General features: G+C 38.7%; 1 protein-coding gene across 1 annotated transcript in view; it reads right to left on the bottom strand.

Moving 5' to 3' along the window:
- Nucleotides 1-4,151: 4,151 nt before the first annotated feature.
- The window catches only part of LOC126106481 (gamma-interferon-inducible lysosomal thiol reductase-like), a 104,422-nt gene continuing 87,038 nt past the window's right edge, over nucleotides 4,152-21,535 (bottom strand). Inside the window, exons 5-6 of the mRNA XM_049912780.1 lie at nucleotides 17,744-17,806; nucleotides 4,152-4,410 (exon numbers count right to left, since the gene is read on the bottom strand). Coding sequence (XP_049768737.1) covers nucleotides 4,354-4,410; nucleotides 17,744-17,806 — 120 coding nt within the window. The 3' untranslated portion in view covers nucleotides 4,152-4,353. The remainder of the gene's footprint in view (nucleotides 4,411-17,743; nucleotides 17,807-21,535) is intronic.

Raw genomic sequence — 21,535 nt, 5'->3', positions numbered from 1 at the left:
GTTTGAATAATTTTATTATTGCTAAGAGAATTCTCTGCACTGATTCTATGAATTACCTATTTTTATAATCCAGGCCTGTGTTGGTATACTTTGAAGTGTATAAAATCTGCTTTTTTCTTATGCCTTAGTACATATTACTAGAACAAATGAGTAAATAATTTATTATAAATGTAAGATACAAAAGGGAGACAGCAGCCTTTTTATTTTGCTGTATCACTTACCACAGTTTGGACATTATCATTTCTTTTCAATGAATTGTCATAATGGTGAGCCCATTCAGACATACCTCATTAGTTGTATTCCTTAGCCATGTCTTGATTCTCTCAAGGGTGACAAAATTGCACTCATTTGTAACCGTTGTCATTGGGAGAGTTGCCAAGAGCTACAGAAACTGATACACACAACGATGGATCTGACTGCCACAGACAAAGCTTCTACTTTAAAGGCAACTGCTCCAGTTCATTCAGATGTTGATGAAAAAGTTTCAAATCAGTAATTGTCATTGTTAGATCAGTGATTAATGGATCTAAAGCACAAAAGGAATGGAGTTTTGTAACTGCATCAATGATACCTATGTCTCCAGTTTTTTTGTGATAGAAGACGAATAAAGCTGTTAAAAAGTGCGTAATGTGACAAGAGCTGATCCTTCAGTGAATTAATGAAGACATCCAGAAAGACACTTTGTACTCACAGTAACCCTCAACATCATTACCAGTATCCTGATTTGTATGATGTGCTTGCTTGGTAGAAATGCAGAGTTGCTCGATTTCAACTCCATTGGCTGAAGCTAATTCTTTGGCTTCTAAGAAAATCCAGCTGAAAGTATCATCCACATTTTCTCTCATTGCCAGCAGTTCCCTTTTGAGATGCCTGACAATGCTAATTAACTCTGCAAAATGTATATTTTGGCATTGGGGTTGACAACAGATGGACTCATCCAGTACGAACATTTCAGAAACTACAACCAAGCATGTGACAAAATCTCCCTTGTTTGTTGCTGCTAACAGAGTCGTGGCAGCATGGGATGTGGTATTGGCAAAGTTTTGTATTTTCCCCAGAGCTAAAACAACACATCTTTATATTTTCTCAAAGTCTTGTGCACTGTGAAGACACTCAGTCCATCTAGTGAGTGTAGTAAATTTCAAACTGCTGCCTTGAACATCGGTTAATGATTCAAGGGCATCGTTTTAATATCTGCCTATGTTTTGGTTGTCCGAAGAAATTATGCACAATTTCCAGTGTTCCACGTGAATTCTTGGTAAGTGTAATGTTGCAAGTGTCACTAACTACCAACTTGAAATTATGAGCTGCACAATGAGAATACATAACTAAAGGATAGTCCTGTTGTATGAATGCATGAGCCCCACATGCTTTTCCTGACATGGATGCAGCACCATCATAGCCTTGTCCTTACAAAAATGACACATTGACACCAAATTATACCAAGTTTTCAATTACATGTAAACTAATCCTTTGTCAGTCACATCAAACTCTGGAACAAATTGCAGGAAATCTTCACAAATCTTGAGATCCAGGGAAATATAATGGGCACAAAGACAGAGTTGCTCTATTCCAGCAAGAGTAATTAAATGTTTGGCAACAATGATGTGCTGAACAATCCTTCCCAGTAGTTGGTTATTGATGCAACTGATAATCTGATTTTGAACTGAGGTACTAATATAGGCCTACTTGTCACATTTACCAGCCACTTCCCTACTTCCTCATAGGTTGTAGTCACCTTTTTTGTGGTATTTTACAACACTGCAAAACTTATCCAACTTCAAATGGCCCTATGGTCTCTTAATGCAATCTCCTGATATCCAGAGAATCACCAACTCAATGATAGGGACCATGCATTTACTATTTTTTTTCTAACTACTGCACCAAGCCCTGGTCCTGACAATGTTTTATATCATTTGTTTTTTGCATCACTATGTTAAAAAAGTTGTCACCATTGATTACAGCAGCCCTATCCCAAGCATTGCTTGCACAGATGTTGAAATATTCAAGGGCATGCTTCCACTTTATAAACCTGGAGGTTGCCACAGCTCCAATATTTTGGTAATTACCTGTACCTAAAATTGTCTTAGCACAAAATGCACAGTACTTACCGACAGCTCCACAACCTTTGGGGCAGTATAGTAAGCAAAAATATTTCTCCATCCATCTTCATTGCACTTATGATATTGGCCACTTTGCAAAGTGAGGGGAAATTTGTAAGTTGTGTCCAGCACAAAAAGATTTTCCAAAAGATGCAGCTTTATGTGGTCATCAACTTTTTTGTTGTTTGATAGCAAGCAATCAAAGGTATGATACTTACTGTCTGGTGGTGGACTGTCAGAGTATGATGTGTCAATGAAAGATACTGATTTTGATCAAGGCCCAACAAAGGTGATTTTGAGTTAGTAATAATGCTTCTACTGTTTGAAACAGCAGCAGTGGCAACTGCAGTGAATCATCCATTTTCCTGAACCGAGAGGACACAGTTTGTTCTAGACACTGTGGTTTGGAGAAGTCTTCAAAATGTTCCCACATTTTGTTTTGTGATGCATTGTCTTAGCTCTCAAAATCATGATTTCACTTTACTAGCATCAATAACACTGGTTTTCACAACATAGTCATATGAACGATTTAACAGCTGGTAACACAGAGAATCACGTACCAAACAAACTGCAGCAGCATCTCCTGGTCAGTGCATGTTGTGGCAATGTGTCCACCACTTCCATAATGTACAATGTTTATGTATTCATTAACGTTCTATTACAGATACTGTAATATGTTGAGAAGAGCTCATAAACTTTGTATTTAATTCACCATCAATGTTAAATTGATATGTATTACTAAAACAAAACTTAAGACATGCAATGTCACTACATAATGGAGCATATTGTTCAAATAAGTAAGCTTTAACCCTTAAAAAATATTTGTTACTAAACCAATCACAACATACAACCATATCAGTTATCAGCAGTTCTCTTTTCTGTGGAGATTAGTTCAGAAACAGTCTGTTGGCATATTGTAGCAGCATACATCCCATTTCTTCACATACTGAAATCAGAGGTCTTGTTAATCCTTCTTTTCTACCATACTATTAGGACATTGTGTGTAGGTATGTAAGAAAAATACATGTCTACAGTTTCAAATTTTGGGGGAGAGGGGGGGAGTGGAGTATTAAGCCCCAAAGCCCCCCCCCCCCCCCCCACCTTAAAATATGCCACTGGAGACATGTACATCATTTTGCAAGGACCTTTTCTTCTTAAATCCAGTTTTCAGCATAATTCAGCAAGCAAGTTATGAGACTTCAAGAATCAGAGTACCAAGGACAGTACAGGTAATGGGAATGTCACAAACCTCCACAGAAAACACATACACTTATTGCAGTGTGTTCAATCTGTTCTGTCAGCTTACAATATGGCACATAACAAGTGTATAACTGTTCACTTACAGGTATTGTTCACAATTTTGAGCAACATGATCACATTAGAGAGTACTGCAATACACCATCCACTACTTTACACATTCAAGAAGTCTGGGAGAGAGAGAACTGAGCAGCACTGAATGTAAACTTCTTAGCAACGAGTTAAAGCAGGCATTACTGTTGTCACCAACAGTTACTGTGAGTGAATGGAAACAGGCCATACAGTGCATACCATTGAAATTTGTACTCTGGTGCACTTCATCCTTATCATCTCAGGACTGACGCTGTGATACTGCTTACTAGTGTACCATCTACTCCTGTCTCTGACACCTCCCCCCATCATCTTTGTCTGTCTCCACCCTCACTGCAGGTGGGTCTCCCTCATCCTGGGCTTTCAGTGACCTGGCCTCCTTTTTAACCTGCCCCTACCCACACCCATCTCCTCACTGAAGAAGGAACTATTAGTTGTGAAGGCTAGGGCAATGCCATCAATTTTTACTCTGATGCGGTTCTATCAGCAGTATTACACATTTTATGTCCTAAAGGTTAAGTGCTGATCAGAAATTCTGCATCAATTTATTAGTAAATGCTTCAGCATTTCAAAAGGTACCTGTACCTGCAACAGCAACTTACAATATTTCCTTCAAAATTTTCTCTCACACTGCAAAATTCAAATTTTTCAATTGAAAATAATATTTTGATTATTTTAGTATCAGATAGTTCTCTTTGTGGGTCTGGTTTTATATCTTACAAACCTTTTTATTTTTCCATTTTTCTGTCCATCAGAACAATACTTAACTCTACAATTTCAAATCTCAGTTCCCCGTGCTCTCAGCTGTCACTGCAAACTGCAGACTGCAGAGATGGGTCTTCTCTGTTTCCACTGGAGTGTCGATACAGTGTCCCGTGTCAGTTAACTGCATGTTGCTTCTTATTCATCTCACTGCATCAGTACTCTCCCTTCCATTTGTACACTCTGTTGGCTTGGGTTCCTGTGAAGTGCACATTATTTTCTAATGATAACTGAAAATTTTAATGTTAGGGAATCTGAATAATATTATTTGGAAAAAAATTATTAGAAACTACTAATGCTTCCAGGTGTCTAGCTGGAATGAAAATTCTACTCTTGTCCATCCAGAATGACTGTAGAACAGAAAGAGAAAGAGAGAGACAGAGAGAGAGAGAGAGAGAGAGAGAGAGGAGAGGAGAGAGAGGAGAGGAGAGGAGAGAGAGCGAGAAAGCAATTGTAAGCTAATCATCCAGAGTGCTTGACTAAGATCTCTACATGATTCATCAATTCAAAATATTGTTCAGAGAAATAGAATTACTAATCCATCTCAACAAATTTATTCAGCTAACATAAGGACAAATAGTTTCGAGCAGTATAGTGAAGTTTATTGTTACCAAAATGAACAGGGGAGGTTTTTAAGATAAGCTTCTCCTTTGTTAATGTATACTTTAACTTGCTCTCCATCTCTGGAGGTTCTCCTTTTTAATAGGCTCTGTGATGTATGATAAATGAATGCAAAGTGATTGAAATCCCACATCTCTGACAGGAAACAAATGTTGTCATTAAGAAAGAGATATTTATTAAACCATAAGATATCATCCAACTATAAACTAATTACATATGGTGTACCAAGGTTCCATCTTAGAGCCATTACTTTTCTTGTGTATATCTATGACCTCTCATCAGTAACATTACCAAATACAAAGTTTGTTTTGTTTGTAGCTAATAGAAACATTGCAATAAATAGCAAATCAATTGTTCTTGTAGGAAGATGAGTTAACGAAATTTTCATGTACATTAACAAATGGTTCCCAGGCAATTCTTTGTCAACAAACTTTGGAAAAACACACTACATGCAGTTCAGAATATTTAAGAGGTTTCACACCAGTGTACCCCCAAAATATGATGACAAACAGGTAGAAAAATTAAACAGCGTTAAATTCTTGGGCTCACAATTTGATAATAAATGCATCTGGGAGGAGCACACCACAGAACTGCTGACACACCTATACAAATTTCTATTTCCAATGTGGGTGATGTCAGACATAGATGATATAAAAATGAAAAAGCTGGCATACTATGCTTCGTTTCATTCCATAATGTCTTGTGGGACTTTATTGAGTTATTCATCAAACCGAGCTGAAATTTTCTGGGTCCACAAATGTGTAATAAGAATCATTTGTGGTTTTAACTCAAAACATCCTTCAGAAGTGTGTTTAGCGAACTAGGGATGTTAACTACAGCTTCCCAATATACACTGATTATGTATACTGCGTATATTGATCAGTATCCTGTTGGAAAACACCCTGTGGAATGTTGTTTATGAACAGCAGCACAACAGGTCGCATCAACAGAAATTGTAGTCAGGGTGCACGGGATAACCACAGATGTGCTGCTCCTATCATACGAAATCTCACCTCGGGCCATCACTCCCGGTGTAGGTCCAGTGTGTCTAGCACACAGACAGGTTGGTTGCAGGCCCAAACTGGCCTCCTCCTAACCAACGTACAACCATCCCTGGAACTGAGGGAAAACCAGCTTTCATCAGAGAACACAGACAGACCTCCACCCCGCCTACCAACAAGCTCTCACTCGACACCACTGAAGTCACAAATGCTGGCGGTGTGACCTCAGTGCAGTTCACACTGCAGGGCATCTGGCTCGGACCTGTCCTTGAAGTAACCAATTTGCAATGGTTCACTGTGTGACTGTGATGCCAAGTGCTGCTCAAATTGCTGCTGCAGATGCAGTACGGTGCACCAGAGCCCCACGCCGAACGTGACGGTCATCTCTCTCACTAGTGCCGTGTGCCCGTCGAGAGCCCGGTCTTCTTGTGACCGTACATTCTCGTGACTACTGCTTCCAGCAATCATCTACAGGACCTAAATTCCTGCCAAGTTTTTCTGCAATATCACAGAAGGAACGTCCAGCTTCGAGTAGCCCTATTACACGACATTGTTCAAACTCCTTGAAGTGCTGATAAAGGAGTCTTTGTCACCTTAAAGGAATTCTCTACTAACATCATCACATCACATCCAATCTCAAAGGTAACTAATGCTCACAATCGTTACAGTGTGTATTTGAAGCAAACCTGATTTGCATTCTCATAGTGGTGCTGCTAGTGCCACTCTTATGTGACTGGCATGAAATATGAATACACATCAGCTTTCAGATGTAGAAATATGCTTAACAACTTTTTTTCTATCAGTGTGTTTATTCCTTAATGCTCAATAAAATATATCTCTTTTCCAAACCAACGTCTCACTTCATGGAATCAATACTACAAAGAAGGATAATCTTCACAAAGATTTAAAGTCCCTTACTTTGATCCAAAAAGGTGTCCATTACTCAGGAACACATATTTTCAATAATTTGCCAACAGCCATAAAAAGTTTAACTAGCAATAATGTTCAGTTTATGTGGAGCCTAAAGGATTTATAGGTGGTCAAGTCATTCTACTCAATTGGTACAATCCGACTTCTGTACAAATTCAGTGCAGTAATGTGACAGTTGTAAATAAATGTTGTAAAATGATTTTTCTATTTAGTGTTTATTACTTCAAAAATGAAAATATGTTACAATTATTTGGATTCATTTGAAATCCATGCTGACCATTCCCACTGGGAGTGGGATTAGCACATTTGTTTTTCATTGAAAATATTTATTACCTATTCTTGTTTTTCTGATACATACTACATCCTAGAAGATCTCTTCACTATGGATCAACTGGAATGAAAACTACATCTAATCTAATATCGCCATTAGCACTCAAAAACAATGATTTTTAATCAGGTAAAGGAATAAAGTTACCTAGAAGTGAATACAGAATATCCAGTGTTATGCATTATAGAAACAACAAGTTTACTGTTGCCAGTCACAGCTTATTTATTTCCACAATACATTTTAAACGTTTAAACTTCCATCAGGTGGATATATGTGGATTAATATGGAGTGCATGTGTTATGCTATGAGGTGTGGGGTAAACTGTGGTGCTGTTTCCAGCAGTCACAGCATCCTTTCCTTATCCCATTAAATCACATATGAGGCCTGTCTAAAAAGTGTCTGACCTTTGGCCAGAAAATATATTTTGAGTATCTGACAGGATTGGGACCCTAATCCCCTTCAAAGTAGGCCCCTTGTGCTTGCAAAAACTTAGCCCACCAGTCCTTCCACTGCTGGAAACACCTCTGGAAGCCTTATTTTGGCATGGTGTTCAGCTCTGTCATCCTGTTCCACATTATCTCTTCTCTACTCTCAAAACAGGATCCTAAACAACCAGAAGTCGCAAGGAGCCATGTCTGGAGAGTAGGGAGGTTGGTGAACAGCTGCATTTCCATGTTTGGCCTAGAAAATTTGGGTCATGTGGGATGAATGTGTGGGGGCATTGTCATGATGCAGTTGTCAGTTTTTTGCTGTCCCCATGTCTTATCTTTTGCACCGAACTGCAGCACGGAGTCACCGGAGAACATCTTGATAGTACTCCTTTGTCACTGTTTGCCCTTCCAGTGTGTATTCATGATGCACAATTCCATGGACATCAAAGAAGACAGTCAGCACCATCTTGACTTTGCTCCACACCTGTCACACTTTCTTTGGCCTTGGAGACTAGGGATACTTTCATTGCGACGACTGTCTTTTTGTTTCTGGGTCATACCTGTACACCCATGACTCATATCCAGTTATCATGGTGTTCAGAAACTCATGATCAGTGTCGGTGGTGTCCAGAAGATCCTGTGCAACATCAAAACAGAGGTCTTTTTGTTCCGGCGACAACAACTCGGGCACGAATTTCGCAGCTACTCAGTGCGTGTTCAAATCGTCACACAAAATTGAATGTGCAGAATCTTTACTCACTCCAACCTGTTGGGCAATCTCCCACACAGTCAAATGACGATCTGCCGTCACCAAATTTTGCAGCCTCTCAACAACAGCTGCACTTGAGCATATTGGGGCCTGCCAGAATGCTGGTCACTCTCCACTGATGAGTGGCCATTTCTGAATTGGTTGAACCACTTCGTAATTTGTGTTACACACATTGCGTCTTCTCCAAACATCTGCTGTTACCTTATGAATTGTTTCACTCTGAGAATCGCCAAACTGCTGACAAAATTTGATGCAGTATCTTCGCTCAACACATTCAGTCATCTTGAGAGATAAATAATCCGACAAACATGTTGTGTAGCACCTTACTCAGATTGACAGGCAGTGACTGGCGTGCTGGAAGGAGGGGACAAAATTCACATATGCATATAAAGGTCTCTTCCTTTACTGTGTACAGTGGCGCTGTGCTATCATCTCTATTTTGCATGGGAAAATGAAAGGTTGGATATTTTTTAGACAGGCCTCATATACCACCTACACCTACAACCACATCTATGTCCACATCTACAACTACAACTACATCTACATCAATGCTCACCAAACCAACGTGAAGGGCTTGGCAGAGGGTATGACTAATTGCACCAGTCATTAGGGTTTATTCCCAATTCATTCACATATGGAGTGTGAGAAGAATGACTGAATGTCTCTGTGCATCTGATCTTTATGACCCCTGTGTGAGTGACATTTAGGAGGTTGTAGTATATTCCTCCATCCCATGAACCATGGACCTTGCCGTTGGTGGGGAGGCTTGCGTGCCTCAGCGATACAGATGGCCATACCATAGGTGCAGCCACAACAGAGGGGTATCTGTTGAGAGGCCAGAGAAACGTGTGGTTCCTGAAGAGGGGCAGCAGCCTTTTCAGTAGTTTCACTAACCAAACCGGCCTTGTTGTGCTGGTACTGTGAATGGTTGAAAGCAAGGGGAAACTACAGCCGTAATTTTTCCTGAGGGCATGCAGCTTTACTGTATGGTTAAATGATGATGGCATCCTCTTGGGTAAAATATTCCGGAGGTAAAATAGTCCCCCATTTGGATCTCCGGGCAGGGACTACTCAAGAGGACGTCGTTATCAGGAGAATGAAAACTGGCGTTCTACGGAGCGGAGCGTGGAATGTCAGATCCCTTAATTGGGCAGGTAGGTTAGAAAATTTAAAAAGGGAAATGGATAGGTTAAAGTTAGATATAGTGGGAATTAGTGAAGTTCGGTGGCAGGAGCAACAAGACTTTTGGTCAGGTGAATACTGGGTTATAAATACAAAATTAAATAGGAGTAGGTTTAATAATGAATAAAAAAATAGGAGTGCGGGTAAGCTACTACAGATGGCAGTGAACACATTGTTGTGGCCAAGATAGACATGAAGCCCACGCCTACTACAGTAGTACAAGTTTATGCCAACTAGCTCTGCAGATGATGAAGAAATTGATGAAATGTACGATGAGATAAAAGAAATTATTCAGGTAGTGAAGGGAGACAAAAATTTAATAGTCATGGGTGACTGGAATTTGACAGTAGGAAAAGGAAGAGAAGGAAACATAGTAGGTGAATATGGATTGGGGGTAAGAAACGAAATAGGAAGCCACCTGGTAGAGTTTTGCACAGAGCATAACTTAATCATAGCTAACACTTGGTTCAAGAATCATGAAAGAAGGTTGTATACATGGAAGAAGCCTGGAGATACTGTGAGGTCTCAGACAGATTATATAATGGTAAGACAAAGATTTAGGAACCAGGTTTTAAATTGTAAGACATTTCCAGGGGCAGATGTAGACTCTGACCACAATTTATTGGTTATGAACTGTAGATTAAAACTGAAGAAACTGCAAAAAGGTGGGAATTTAAGGAGATGGGACCTGGATAAACTGAAAGAACCAGAGGTTGTACAGAGTTTCAGGGAGAGCATAAGGGAACAATTGACAGGAACAGGGGAAAGAAGTACAGTAGAAGAAGAATGGGTAGCTTTAAGGGATGAAGTAGTGAAGGCAGCAGAGGATCAAGTAGCTAAAAAGACGAGGGCTAGTACAAATCCTTGGGTAACAGGAGAAATATTGAATTTAATTGATGAAAGGAGAAAATATAAAAATGCAGTAAATGAAGCAGGCAAAAGGGAATACAAACGTCTCAAGAATGAGATCGACAGGAAGTGCAAAATGGTGAAGCAGGGATGGCTAGAGGACAAATGTAAGGATGTAGAGGTTTATCTCACTAGGGGTAAGACAGATACTGCCTACAGGAAAATTAAAGAGACCTTTGGAGAAAAGAGAAACACTTGTATGAACATCAAGAGCTCAGATGGAAACCCAGTTCTAACCAAGGAAGGGAAAGCAGAAAGGTGGAAGGAGTATATAAAGGGTCTATGAAAGGACGATGTACTTGAGGACAATATTATGGAAATGGAAGAGGATGTAGATGAAGATAAAATGGGAGATATGATACTGCGTGAAGAGTTTGACCTAAGTCGAAACAAGGCCCCGGGAGTAGACACCATTCCATTAGAACTAATGACGGCCTCCGGAGAGCCAGTCATGACAAAACTCTACCATCTGGTAAGCAAGATGTATGAGACAGGCAAAATACCCTCACACTTCAAGAAGAATATAATAATTCCAATCCCAAAGAAAGCAGGTATTGACAAATGTGAAAATTACTGAACTGTCAGTCTAATAAGTCATGGCTGCAAAATACTAAAATGAATTCTTTATAGACAAATGGAAAAACTGGTAGAAGCTGACCTCAGGGAAGATCAGTTTGGATTCTGTAGAAATATTGGAGCATGTGAGGCAATACTGACCCTACGACTTATCTTAGAACATAGATTAAGGAAAGGCAAACATACATTTCCAGTGTTTGTAGACTAAGAGAAAACTTTTGACAATGTTGACTAGAATACTCTCTTTCAAATTCTGAAGGTGGCAGGGGTAAAGTACAGGGAGTGAATAGCTATTTACAATTTGTACAGAAACCAGATGGCATTCATAAGAATCGAGGGGCGTGAAAGGGAAGCACTGGATGGGAAGGGAGTGAGACAGGGTTGTAGCCTCTCCCCGATGTTATTCAATCTGTATATTTAGCAAGCAGTAAAGGAACCAAAAGAAAAATTCGGAGTAGGTATTAAAATCCATGGAGAAGAAATAAAAACTTTGAGGTTCGCCGATGATATTGTAATTCTGTCATAGACAGCAAAGGACTTGGAAGAGCAGTTGAACGGAATGGACAGTGTCTTGAAAGAAGGATATAAGATGAACATCAACAAAAGCAAAATGAGGGTAACGGAATGTAGTCGAATTAAGGCGGGTGATGCTGAGGGAATTAGATTAGGAAATGAGACACTTAAAGTAGTAAAGGAGTTTTGCTATTTGGGGAGCAAAATAACTGATGATGGCAGAAGTAGAGAGGATATAAAATGTAGACTGGCAATGGCAAGGAAAGCGTTTCTGAAGAAGAGAAATTTGTTAACATCGAGTATAGATTTAAGTGCCAGGAAGTCGTTTCTGAAAGTATTTGTATGGAGTGTAGTCATTTATGGAAATGAAACATGGATGATAAATAGTTTGGACAAGAAGAGAATAGAAGCTTTTGAAATGTGGTGCTACAGAAGAGTGCTAAAGATTAGATGGGTAGATCACATAACTAATGAGGAGGTATTGAACAGAATTGGGGAGAAGAGGAGTTTGTGGCACAGCTTGACCAGAAGAAGGGATTGGTTGGTAGGACATGTTCTGAGGCATCAAGGGATCACCAATTTAGTATTGGAGGGCAGTGTGGAGGGTAAAAATCTTAGTGAGAGACCAAGAGATGAATACACTAAGCAGATTCAGTAGGATGTAGGCTGCAGGTAGGTACTGGGAGATGAAGAAGCTTGCACAGGATAGAGTAGCATGGAGAGCTGCATCAAACCAGTCTCAGGACTGAAGACCACAACAACAACAACATATATAAGCAACTCCAAGAAAGTTCGACAGCCAAGGGGGGAGTGTGAGTCTTGCACAGCAGTACCTGGATTCCACTGAATTTCATTGGGTGTTAAGCTTTTTATGGCTGCTGCCAAGTTATTAAAAATGTGTGTTGCTGAATAATGCACATCTTTTTGTACTAGAGTAAGTGACTTTAAACCCTTGTGAAGAATATTCTTATTTCTAGTACTGATTCCATGAATTGAGCTGTTAGTTTGAATAAGTGATATATTTTTAATGACAAATTTCATTAAGGAATAAATATATTGGAAGTAGTAGTTAGTATCCCTAGTTCTCTAAACAGGCTTCTGCAGGATGTATTTGAATTCACACCACATATAATTCTTATTGCATGTTTTTGTGCCTGGGAAACTTTAGCTTGGCTTGATGAATTACCCCAAAAAATAATCCCATATGACATTATGGAATGAAAGTAAGCATAGTATGCCAGCTTTTTCACTTTTATATCCCCTATGTCTGACACAATTTGCATTGCAAATAGAGATTTGTTAAGATGCTTCAGCAGTTCTGTGATGTGCTCCTCCCAGTTGAATTTATTATCAGGCTATAATCCCAAGAATTTAACACTGTCCACTTCTTCTATCTGCTTGTCATGGTATGTTAGGCATATACTTGTGAGCAGGGTGCAATTTGTGCTTTTACCAGTGGGGGGGGATGTCTTCGGGGTTATTAGAATTATATATGTTACTAGCTTGGACTGTGGCATTATGCATGGTTAAACAGCTATTTATAAATAGATGTTAATGCTGAAACTCACTATTCACACGTATGCACTATCAGAAAAGCCATCACTTGTTATATCTTTAAAAGTACATTATAGGTAAAGCTTATTTACAAAATCCTCTACATACAGGTATACAAGCGGAATTCAAGAAGTAGAGGCACATTTGTGAAAAACTGTACTTATTTTGATGATAGAAAACTCAAACATATTAATAGTGTTAATAGTAAGACTTATTAAAAACTTTCAGTGTTCGGATCCACAACTTTAAATTATATGTAAAGTTTTACTCCAGTGCTTGGGAAATAAACATCCCAGGTTGGGACGCATAAACTAAGACCAGAGGAGGGGATGGTCTGATGCAGAGGGGGGGGGAAATCCCCCCCCCCCCCCCCCCATCAAATCGCACACTGCTCGTGAGACACCCCTTACAAGTTCTGAACTGCACGTAGTACGTTTTTCCAAAGTTTAGTGACAAAGAATTGGCTAGGAATCAGTGATTAATGTCCACAGATATTTTATTAGCAGATCTTTCTAAGACTACACTTGATTTGCTATTTATTGCAATGTTTGTATCATTGACAAACTGGGCATCTGATAATGTTACTGATGAAAGGTCATTGATAAACATGAGAAAAAGTAAGGGGCCCAAAATGGAATGCTGTGGGACCCAACATGTAATTAGTTCCCAGTTGGATGATGCGTGATAGCTTGATAAATGTCTCTTTCCTAGTAACACCCTTTGTTTCCTGCCAGAGATATAAGATTTGAACCATTTTGCAACATTTCCTGTTACACCATAATATTCTAATTTACTTAAAAAGTTATTGTGATTTAGACAGTCAAATATCTTTGACAGATCACAAAATATGCCAGATGCCAGCAATTTTTTGTCTAATGAGTTAAGTACATTTTCACTATAAGTATAGATAGCCTTCTCAATATCAGAACCCTTTAGAAATTCGAACTGCCACTTTGACAGTATGTTATTTGTGATATGATGGTTGTAAAGTCGATTGTACATTACCTGTCATAAAATTTTTGAGAATTCTGGCAAGAGTGAAATTGGACAGATATTTGATACTATTTCTTTATCTCCCTTCTTAAACAGTGGCCTAACTTCAGCATATTTCAACCATTCAGGAAATATTCCACTGATAAACGACTGGTTACACAAATAGCTTAATATGTTACTTAACTCAGAATCACATTCTTTAATTGACTTTGTTGATATTTCATCATACCCACTAGATGTTTTTGATTTTGAAGATTTTATGTTCAGAATGTTCAAATGTGTGTGTATTTCTAAGGGACCAAACTGCTGAGATCATTGGTCCCTAAACTTACACATTATTTAAACTAACTTATTCTAAGAACAACACACACACACCCATGCCCGAGGGACGACTCAAACCTCTGGCAGGACGGGCTGTGCAGTCAGTGACATCAGTGACATGGCATCTCTAACCGCGCGGCCAAAGATTTTATGATGGACAATATTTCTGCTAGGGTAGTGAGGGTCAAATTCATATTATTGAAGTCACTTGAAATGTCTGGTCTGAGGTATTCCATAGCAGCATCTACAGAACCTGACAATCCTATCTTTTCAGCAACAGTTATAAAATGTTTGTTAAAGTGTTCTGCAACACTATATACATCTGTCACCAATGTATCATTTACTCTTAATGCTATTTTCCCTCTTGATTTCTGGTTCTACTGGTCTCCTCCTTTACTATATCCCACATTGTCTTTATTTTGTTATCTGATATGACTATCTTTTCCTTGTAATATATTTGCTTTGATGTTCGTATTCCAGTCTTTAATATTTTGCAGTATTCCTTGTAACGTGCTATAGCATCAACACCAAAACTGTTTCGGACTGACAGATACAGTTTTCTTTTTGTTTTACAAGATACCCCTATTCGTTGAGTAATCCATAGTTTCGTTGCAGACTTTGCTCTAACCTTGGTTAGTTGTAGGGTCAAACAGTGGTCAAATAAGGTAAGCACTTTATTAGCAAAAGTGTTATATTTTTCATTCATGCCATGAGCACTGTAAACATCACTCCAGTGAATTTCTCGGAGGAGTGTCCTAAATTAATCAATTTTTGGCTTATTGATTACCCTCTTGAGCTTAGATTTAACAGATTTTATATCCTGTTCAGTATTAACATTTAACGGAAGGAACTGCATGTAATGGTCTGAGAGGCCATTGACTATTGGTTTTGTAATATAATTTTGTTCATTGGACTTTTCTATAAGATGTTATCAATGGCTGTTTGTGAACAATTTGCTACCCTAGCGGGGAACTTTACAGTGGGAATTAAGTTGAATGATAGTGCTACTAACTCAAATAAGTTCTTATTGGGAGAGTCTTTAAGTCTTGAAGTCATCAGCAACTACTATTTTATTTTTTTTTTGTTTTTGGTTGTTAAATGGGCCAGTACAGCTTCAACATGGCTGATGAACAGATTAAAGTTACCTGCAGGTACTCAATATACACTTAATATTATGAAGGATTTTTTTGTGAAATTCTACTTTTGTTGCACATGCTTCCATATGCTGTTCTAGGCAAAATTTATGAATGTCTATCTTCTTAAATTTGTGACAGTTCCTGATGAATGTGGCAACTTCTCTATTTCTGCTCTACAAAAGTGAGATGCCAACCTAAATCCTGTAACACTTAAAAGTTCTATACCAGTGGTCACATGAGGTTCAGAGAGGCAGATTATGTCAGCTGGGTTTGAGGATTCTAATTTATCTATGCAGATAATTAATTGATTAATTTTATTTCTCAGTCCTCGAATATTTTGATGCAATAATGATAGCTGACATTTCACATTAAGTTATTTAAAATTGGGTATAGTTGAAATTTATGCTGATTTTAAAATTCTTAACCAACAGCTGTTTCTGTTGATGTAATAAGCTAGAATTATGTTTTTTTGTTTCTTTCTCAAATTGAAGGTTTGTTTCAATCCTAACCTCTCTTAAAACTTGATTTCTTTTTGTCCTTCCTACCCTAAAGTGAGGTGGCATTCACTGGAGAACGTCACTCTGGACCACTGTTGCTGACCCCAACCAACATGTCTCTGCGCCAATAAATTCTTTCTTGACAATGATGTGGTTGAAGTTGGATGAATTCAACAGGCTTCTGAGCATAAAAGCAGCCTGATTTTATAACTGTGAAACAGTTCTGGCAGAGACAAATGTACTGGTAGCAGATGCGAGGTCTGCAGCGATCTGCCTAGAAGTGAGATATCTGTTTCTCTTTGCCACTTGGGCTACTTATTGATCCTCTTGCAGTGTGGTGGTCCATTTATGACAAACAATATGCTTTCACATAGTATTTCCACCTTCAGCAGCATTTTTTAATTGCAAGATGACACTTTTAGACACATCCTTTACTGTGGCCATAGTAGTGACAACTTTACTGGCTTCAAGCCATCCAACTGCTCACCCACGATCACACACTCAAATGATGTCTTGAAGACATGTTGCCGTACCACATGAAATGTCTTACTAATCAGCTCCACATCAACCTTCATCAAACACCACCTGCATCAACTGTTGAACACATACAGAGTGTTTGTGCGCAAGCGTCGCTGCAGAAAACACATCTCACCCTCTAAATTTCCTTTTACTATCATTGTAAAACCACCTCAAGATGACATTTCAAACCTTTGAAACACATTGTCAAAATAAATGAACAGTGACTGGTAACAGTTAACTTGTATCATTCAGTGTAGGTTACAGTCATAGGAAAGTACAACTAATTTTAATAAGTTACATTCAGTGAGTGTAGTGGTAGTTCATTTACAATACTGTGTCCACATTAGATTTCTGTGACTTGCTTTGTTTTGATGTGTTTTAATTTTTTAATGCATACCTCTACTCATGCATATCTCTGGAGGTGACTGAATGAAAATGAGCACCAGCAATTTGTATCTTTCTATGACATTGTCAGCACAACACTCAAAAAATATCTTTAAAAATTGTGCGCGCGTGTCCACACACACACACACACACACACACACACACACACACACACACACACACACACACACACACACACAGAGAGAGAGAGAGAGAGAGAGAGAGAGAGAGAGAGAGAACCCTCTTCAAGTTACCTGAGAAATAAAGTACTGATGACTGATATTTAACTAAAGAAATAAATAAAATACAATATATTACACTCTAATTGCAGTGGTAGTAGTTTTTTTTAACTTTATGCTTTCTGAGTGGCTTGTATTTTAAATGCTATTAAAATTCTGAGTTTGAGTAGAAGTAATAAGCTAATTAGAATGAATTTATATTGTTAACAAATGATCAAGGTGCAGAAATCACATTTTTTGTAGATGGTTTGGCTATCTCCATAGGACAAGTTGTAGTACACATTTTTTTAAATATTCGTGTCCATACAGGCTGTACAAAATTTCTTCACTTTATATCTTGTATTATATACAAGGACATCATGTTTTTTATTTAAGTGCTTTCATGTTTTCAAATTTCTGCTGGTAATATATAAATGCAGAGAAGTGAGATGAGCAACATCTTTTGAAAGAGTTGTGAGTTTTTTTTTTTTTTTAATCTCTTGTATGCTTTTCATCTGCAGTAAAATGCCTAAAAGCTTAGTTTCCAGTGAGGCTGTAATTCCGACATAGTTTGTCTTTCACTGAGTAAAGGAAAAAGTATGAAAAAAGATTTTATAATAAACATAATTAACAACAAACATTATACTTACTGGAAAAATTGCACAGACTTCCCTCCAAAAATCATTAAGTATGGCAGTCTGGTTACCTTGGCTCTGGAAGACAACATATATCATCATTTTTCTTTAAGAAACAACACTTAAGGAGATACACACACACACACACACACACACACACACACACACACACACACACACACACACGTAAGGAGCTGGGGATGGGGGGAGGGGGCAGGATTTGGGCCAGGAAAGGGGGGGGAGCATATAGGGAAGGATAATATATAATCAGGCTCTGTAAATTGTCAAATGAAATAACTATCACATACTATCTATGTGCTGTGTACTACCTTACCAATATCTCAGTGTGTTACTGTTCACTACTCTCAGCTTCCAAGCCAGTTGATACTCTCCAGTAAGGTGAAAGGGTAAAGGTGTCCTCAACCTGAAGGATGATTAGGAGGAATGCTACAGGGCTTTTTGGGGCTCCTTTTACTTTTGCTATTGGATGCAGAGATGCTCCTGCTGGCTTGCTGGACATACTGCTAGAGAGGCTTCTCCATTGTACTTCAACAGACCCCTACCAAACCTGCTAGGCACCAGGCCCAGACATATGGTGGACAAACAGTGTTGCTCATGGAGCTAACAAATGAAATTTACTGTCAGATGTAGACCAGTTCTGCATGACGCGATTCATTCCCTTAACCCTCCTAGCCTCAGCCTTCACTAGTCCCCATCCTATCATCTCTCCTGCTCCCACTCCAGCCTCACACATGCCTCCTGTCCCCCCAGCACACCTCCACACTCCCTTTTGCTTCTCTCCTCTCCCCTTTACCTCCACCGTAGCTTCCTGACGCAGCACCTAGCAGATCACCGTCCACCCTGCAGTGACCCTCCACATTCTGACAGGCAGCACTACCTTCCTCCACCCCTGTCTGTCTTCCACACCTCTTCTGTAACTCCAACAACCACCCCAAGCACGGTTACTACTCTCCCCCGTGTGGCCACAGTGGCCATGTGTGCATTTACATTCTGCATGTATCAATGTCTTTCCATCTCATCCCATCTGGTAAGTTTTGGTCGCCCGAGGTGCTGTGTGACTCTTCCAATTATTTGCTGAATGTATTCCAAACTCTGTTGTCCTCCACAGTTTCTCTCCAATCCTGCGCAGAACCTCCTCATTGCTTACCTTATTAGTTCACCAAATTTTCCAACATTCTTCTGTAGCACCACATCTCAAATGCTCCAATTCTCTTCTGTTCTGATTTCCCCAGTCCATGTTTCACTACAATACAATGCAATGCTGTGCTCCAAACGTATATTCTCAGAAATTTCTTCCTCAAATGTAGGCCTATGTTTGTTACTAGTAAACTTCTCCTGACCAGGCATGCCCTTTTTCCTAGTCTGCTTTTGATATTCTCCTCGTTCCATCTGTCACTGGTTATTTTGAAACCTAAGTAGTAGAGTTCCTTAACTATGTCTACTTTGTGACCATCAATCCCAATGTTAAGTTCCTCGCTGTTCTCATTTTTGCTGCTTCTCACTACTTTTGTCTTTCTTCATTTTACTCTCAATCCATATTCTGTACTCATTAGATTGTTCATTTGATTCAGCAGATCTTATAATCCTTTTTTCATTTTCACACAGGATAGCAATGTCATCAGTGAATTGTATCAGTGATATCCTTTCACCTTGAATTTTAATCCCACTCCTGAAGCTTTCTTTTGTTTCCATCAGTGCTTCTTCAATGTATAGATTGAACAGTACATATTTATTTAACCGCAAGCAGTGTACAAAGCTGACTTAGAAAATCAATAATCAGATCATTAATTTCCAGTCCAAATATGAGACAGTCATGCAAGGTGTACCCCAGGGCTCAATTTAGGGCCCTTTCCTTTTCCTAGTGTACATAAATGATATAGAGCAACCTTTCAACTCCCAATTGGTAACCTATGCAGACAATATCTCACTGTTATTTCTTGGTAAACAAAATGATGAGTTAACGTTGGTAGCAACTGAGGGCCTACGTCAAATAACTACTTATTTCCAAGATCAAGGTTTGAAAGTTAATATCAGTAAATCTCAGTTATTGCCATTTAAACTTACAAACTCACACCAAACCTCTATCAGTAACATAGATGGAATTGAAGTAGCGCACACATAAGGCTGCAGATTTCTAGGTATTCACCTAGATGAAAACCAAATTTTTATGCAATAAAATCAGCAGTTCATTACATCTAATCAGCAAGTTATCAAAAGTAGTCCCACATCAGACATTAAAAACAATTTATTATGGAACCCTTTTTGCACAGATTAATTACGGGATAGAGATATGGGGTTGTGCTGCCGACATACATATGAACAGAATATTAACCCTACAGAAAAGAGCGGTCAGAATTATCCATGGATTAGGGTATAGAGATTCATGCAGGGAAATCTTTGTTCAACATAAATACCTCACAGTCTACTCACTGTATCTTTACAAATTAATTATATTTTTTGTGACACATCAAAACAAAGCAACAAAGTGCTCTGATATGCATACCTATAATACAAGAAATAAAGACTATGAGGAAAAAAGACAGAGAAAGGCTGGAGGCTTTTGAGATCTGGACATGGCGGAAGATGGAAAGAATAAGTTGGATGGACAGAGTAAAAAATGAAGAGGTACTGAGAAGAGTGGGAGAGAAAAGACAGTTACTAGATGTAATAAAGAAAAGAAAAAGAAATTGGATTGGGCATATATTAAGAAAGAATGACGGACTGATAAAAACAGTTTTAGAAGGTTATGTAGAAGGGAAAAGGAAGCGAGGAAGGAAGAGATTCCAGATACTGGATGACATGATGGACGGTACAACATACAGCAGCCTTAAGAAGGAAGCAATGGATCGCAGAAAATGGAGAGGCAAAGGACCTGCTAATATAGCAGATAACTGATGATGATGATGACTACAGACAAAGAACAAAATTAAAAACAACAGACCATAGACCATGCATTAGTGGTCAAATATGGTACAACAGATTACCGAGCTCTATAAGGTGCCACAAAAGGAACTTATTCAAAGTGAAACTGAAATATTTCTTGATTGACAAGTGTTTATATTCTTTAAGTGAATATTAAACTAAAATAAATTATTGCATATATATATATATATATATATATATATATATATATAATAGAGGGAAACATTCCACGTGGGAAAAATATATTTAAAAAGAAAGATTATGAGACTTACCAAACAAAAGCGCTGGCAGGTCGATAGACACACAAACAAACACAAACATACACACAAAATTCAAGCTTTCGCAACAAACTGTTGCCTCATCAGGAAAGAGGGAAGGAGAGGGAAAGACAAAAGGATATGGGTTTTAAGGGAGAGGGTAAGGAGTCATTCCAATCCCGGGAGCGGAAAGACTTACCTTAGGGGGAAAAAAGGACAGGTATACACTCGCACACACATACATATCCATCAGCATATACACAGACACAAGCAGACAAAATGTCTGCTTCTATGGTTGTCATTCTTAGAGATGTCCATCCCTCCTAAATTGTACTGCTTACTGTGCTGTTCCTTATTGCTGAATATATAGCGACAGAGAACTTCAAGCATACCTCATCATTCCTTAGTACTTCTGTATCCCACTTCTTTGCGTATTGATTCTTCCTGACTAATCTCTTAAACTTCAGTCTATCTTCATCACTACTACATCGTGATCTAAGTCTATATCTGCTCCTGGATATGTATAACAATCCAGTATCTAATTTTGGAATCTCTGTCTGATCATGATGTAATGTAACAGAAATATTCCTGTATCACCCATCGTTTT

This window comes from Schistocerca cancellata, chromosome 10, assembly GCF_023864275.1.
Source record: "Schistocerca cancellata isolate TAMUIC-IGC-003103 chromosome 10, iqSchCanc2.1, whole genome shotgun sequence".
In the NCBI taxonomy this organism is placed as follows: Eukaryota; Metazoa; Arthropoda; class Insecta; order Orthoptera; family Acrididae; genus Schistocerca; species Schistocerca cancellata.
Note: the sequence above shows the minus strand (reverse complement) of the source record. Positions and strands in the feature narration are given on the sequence as shown.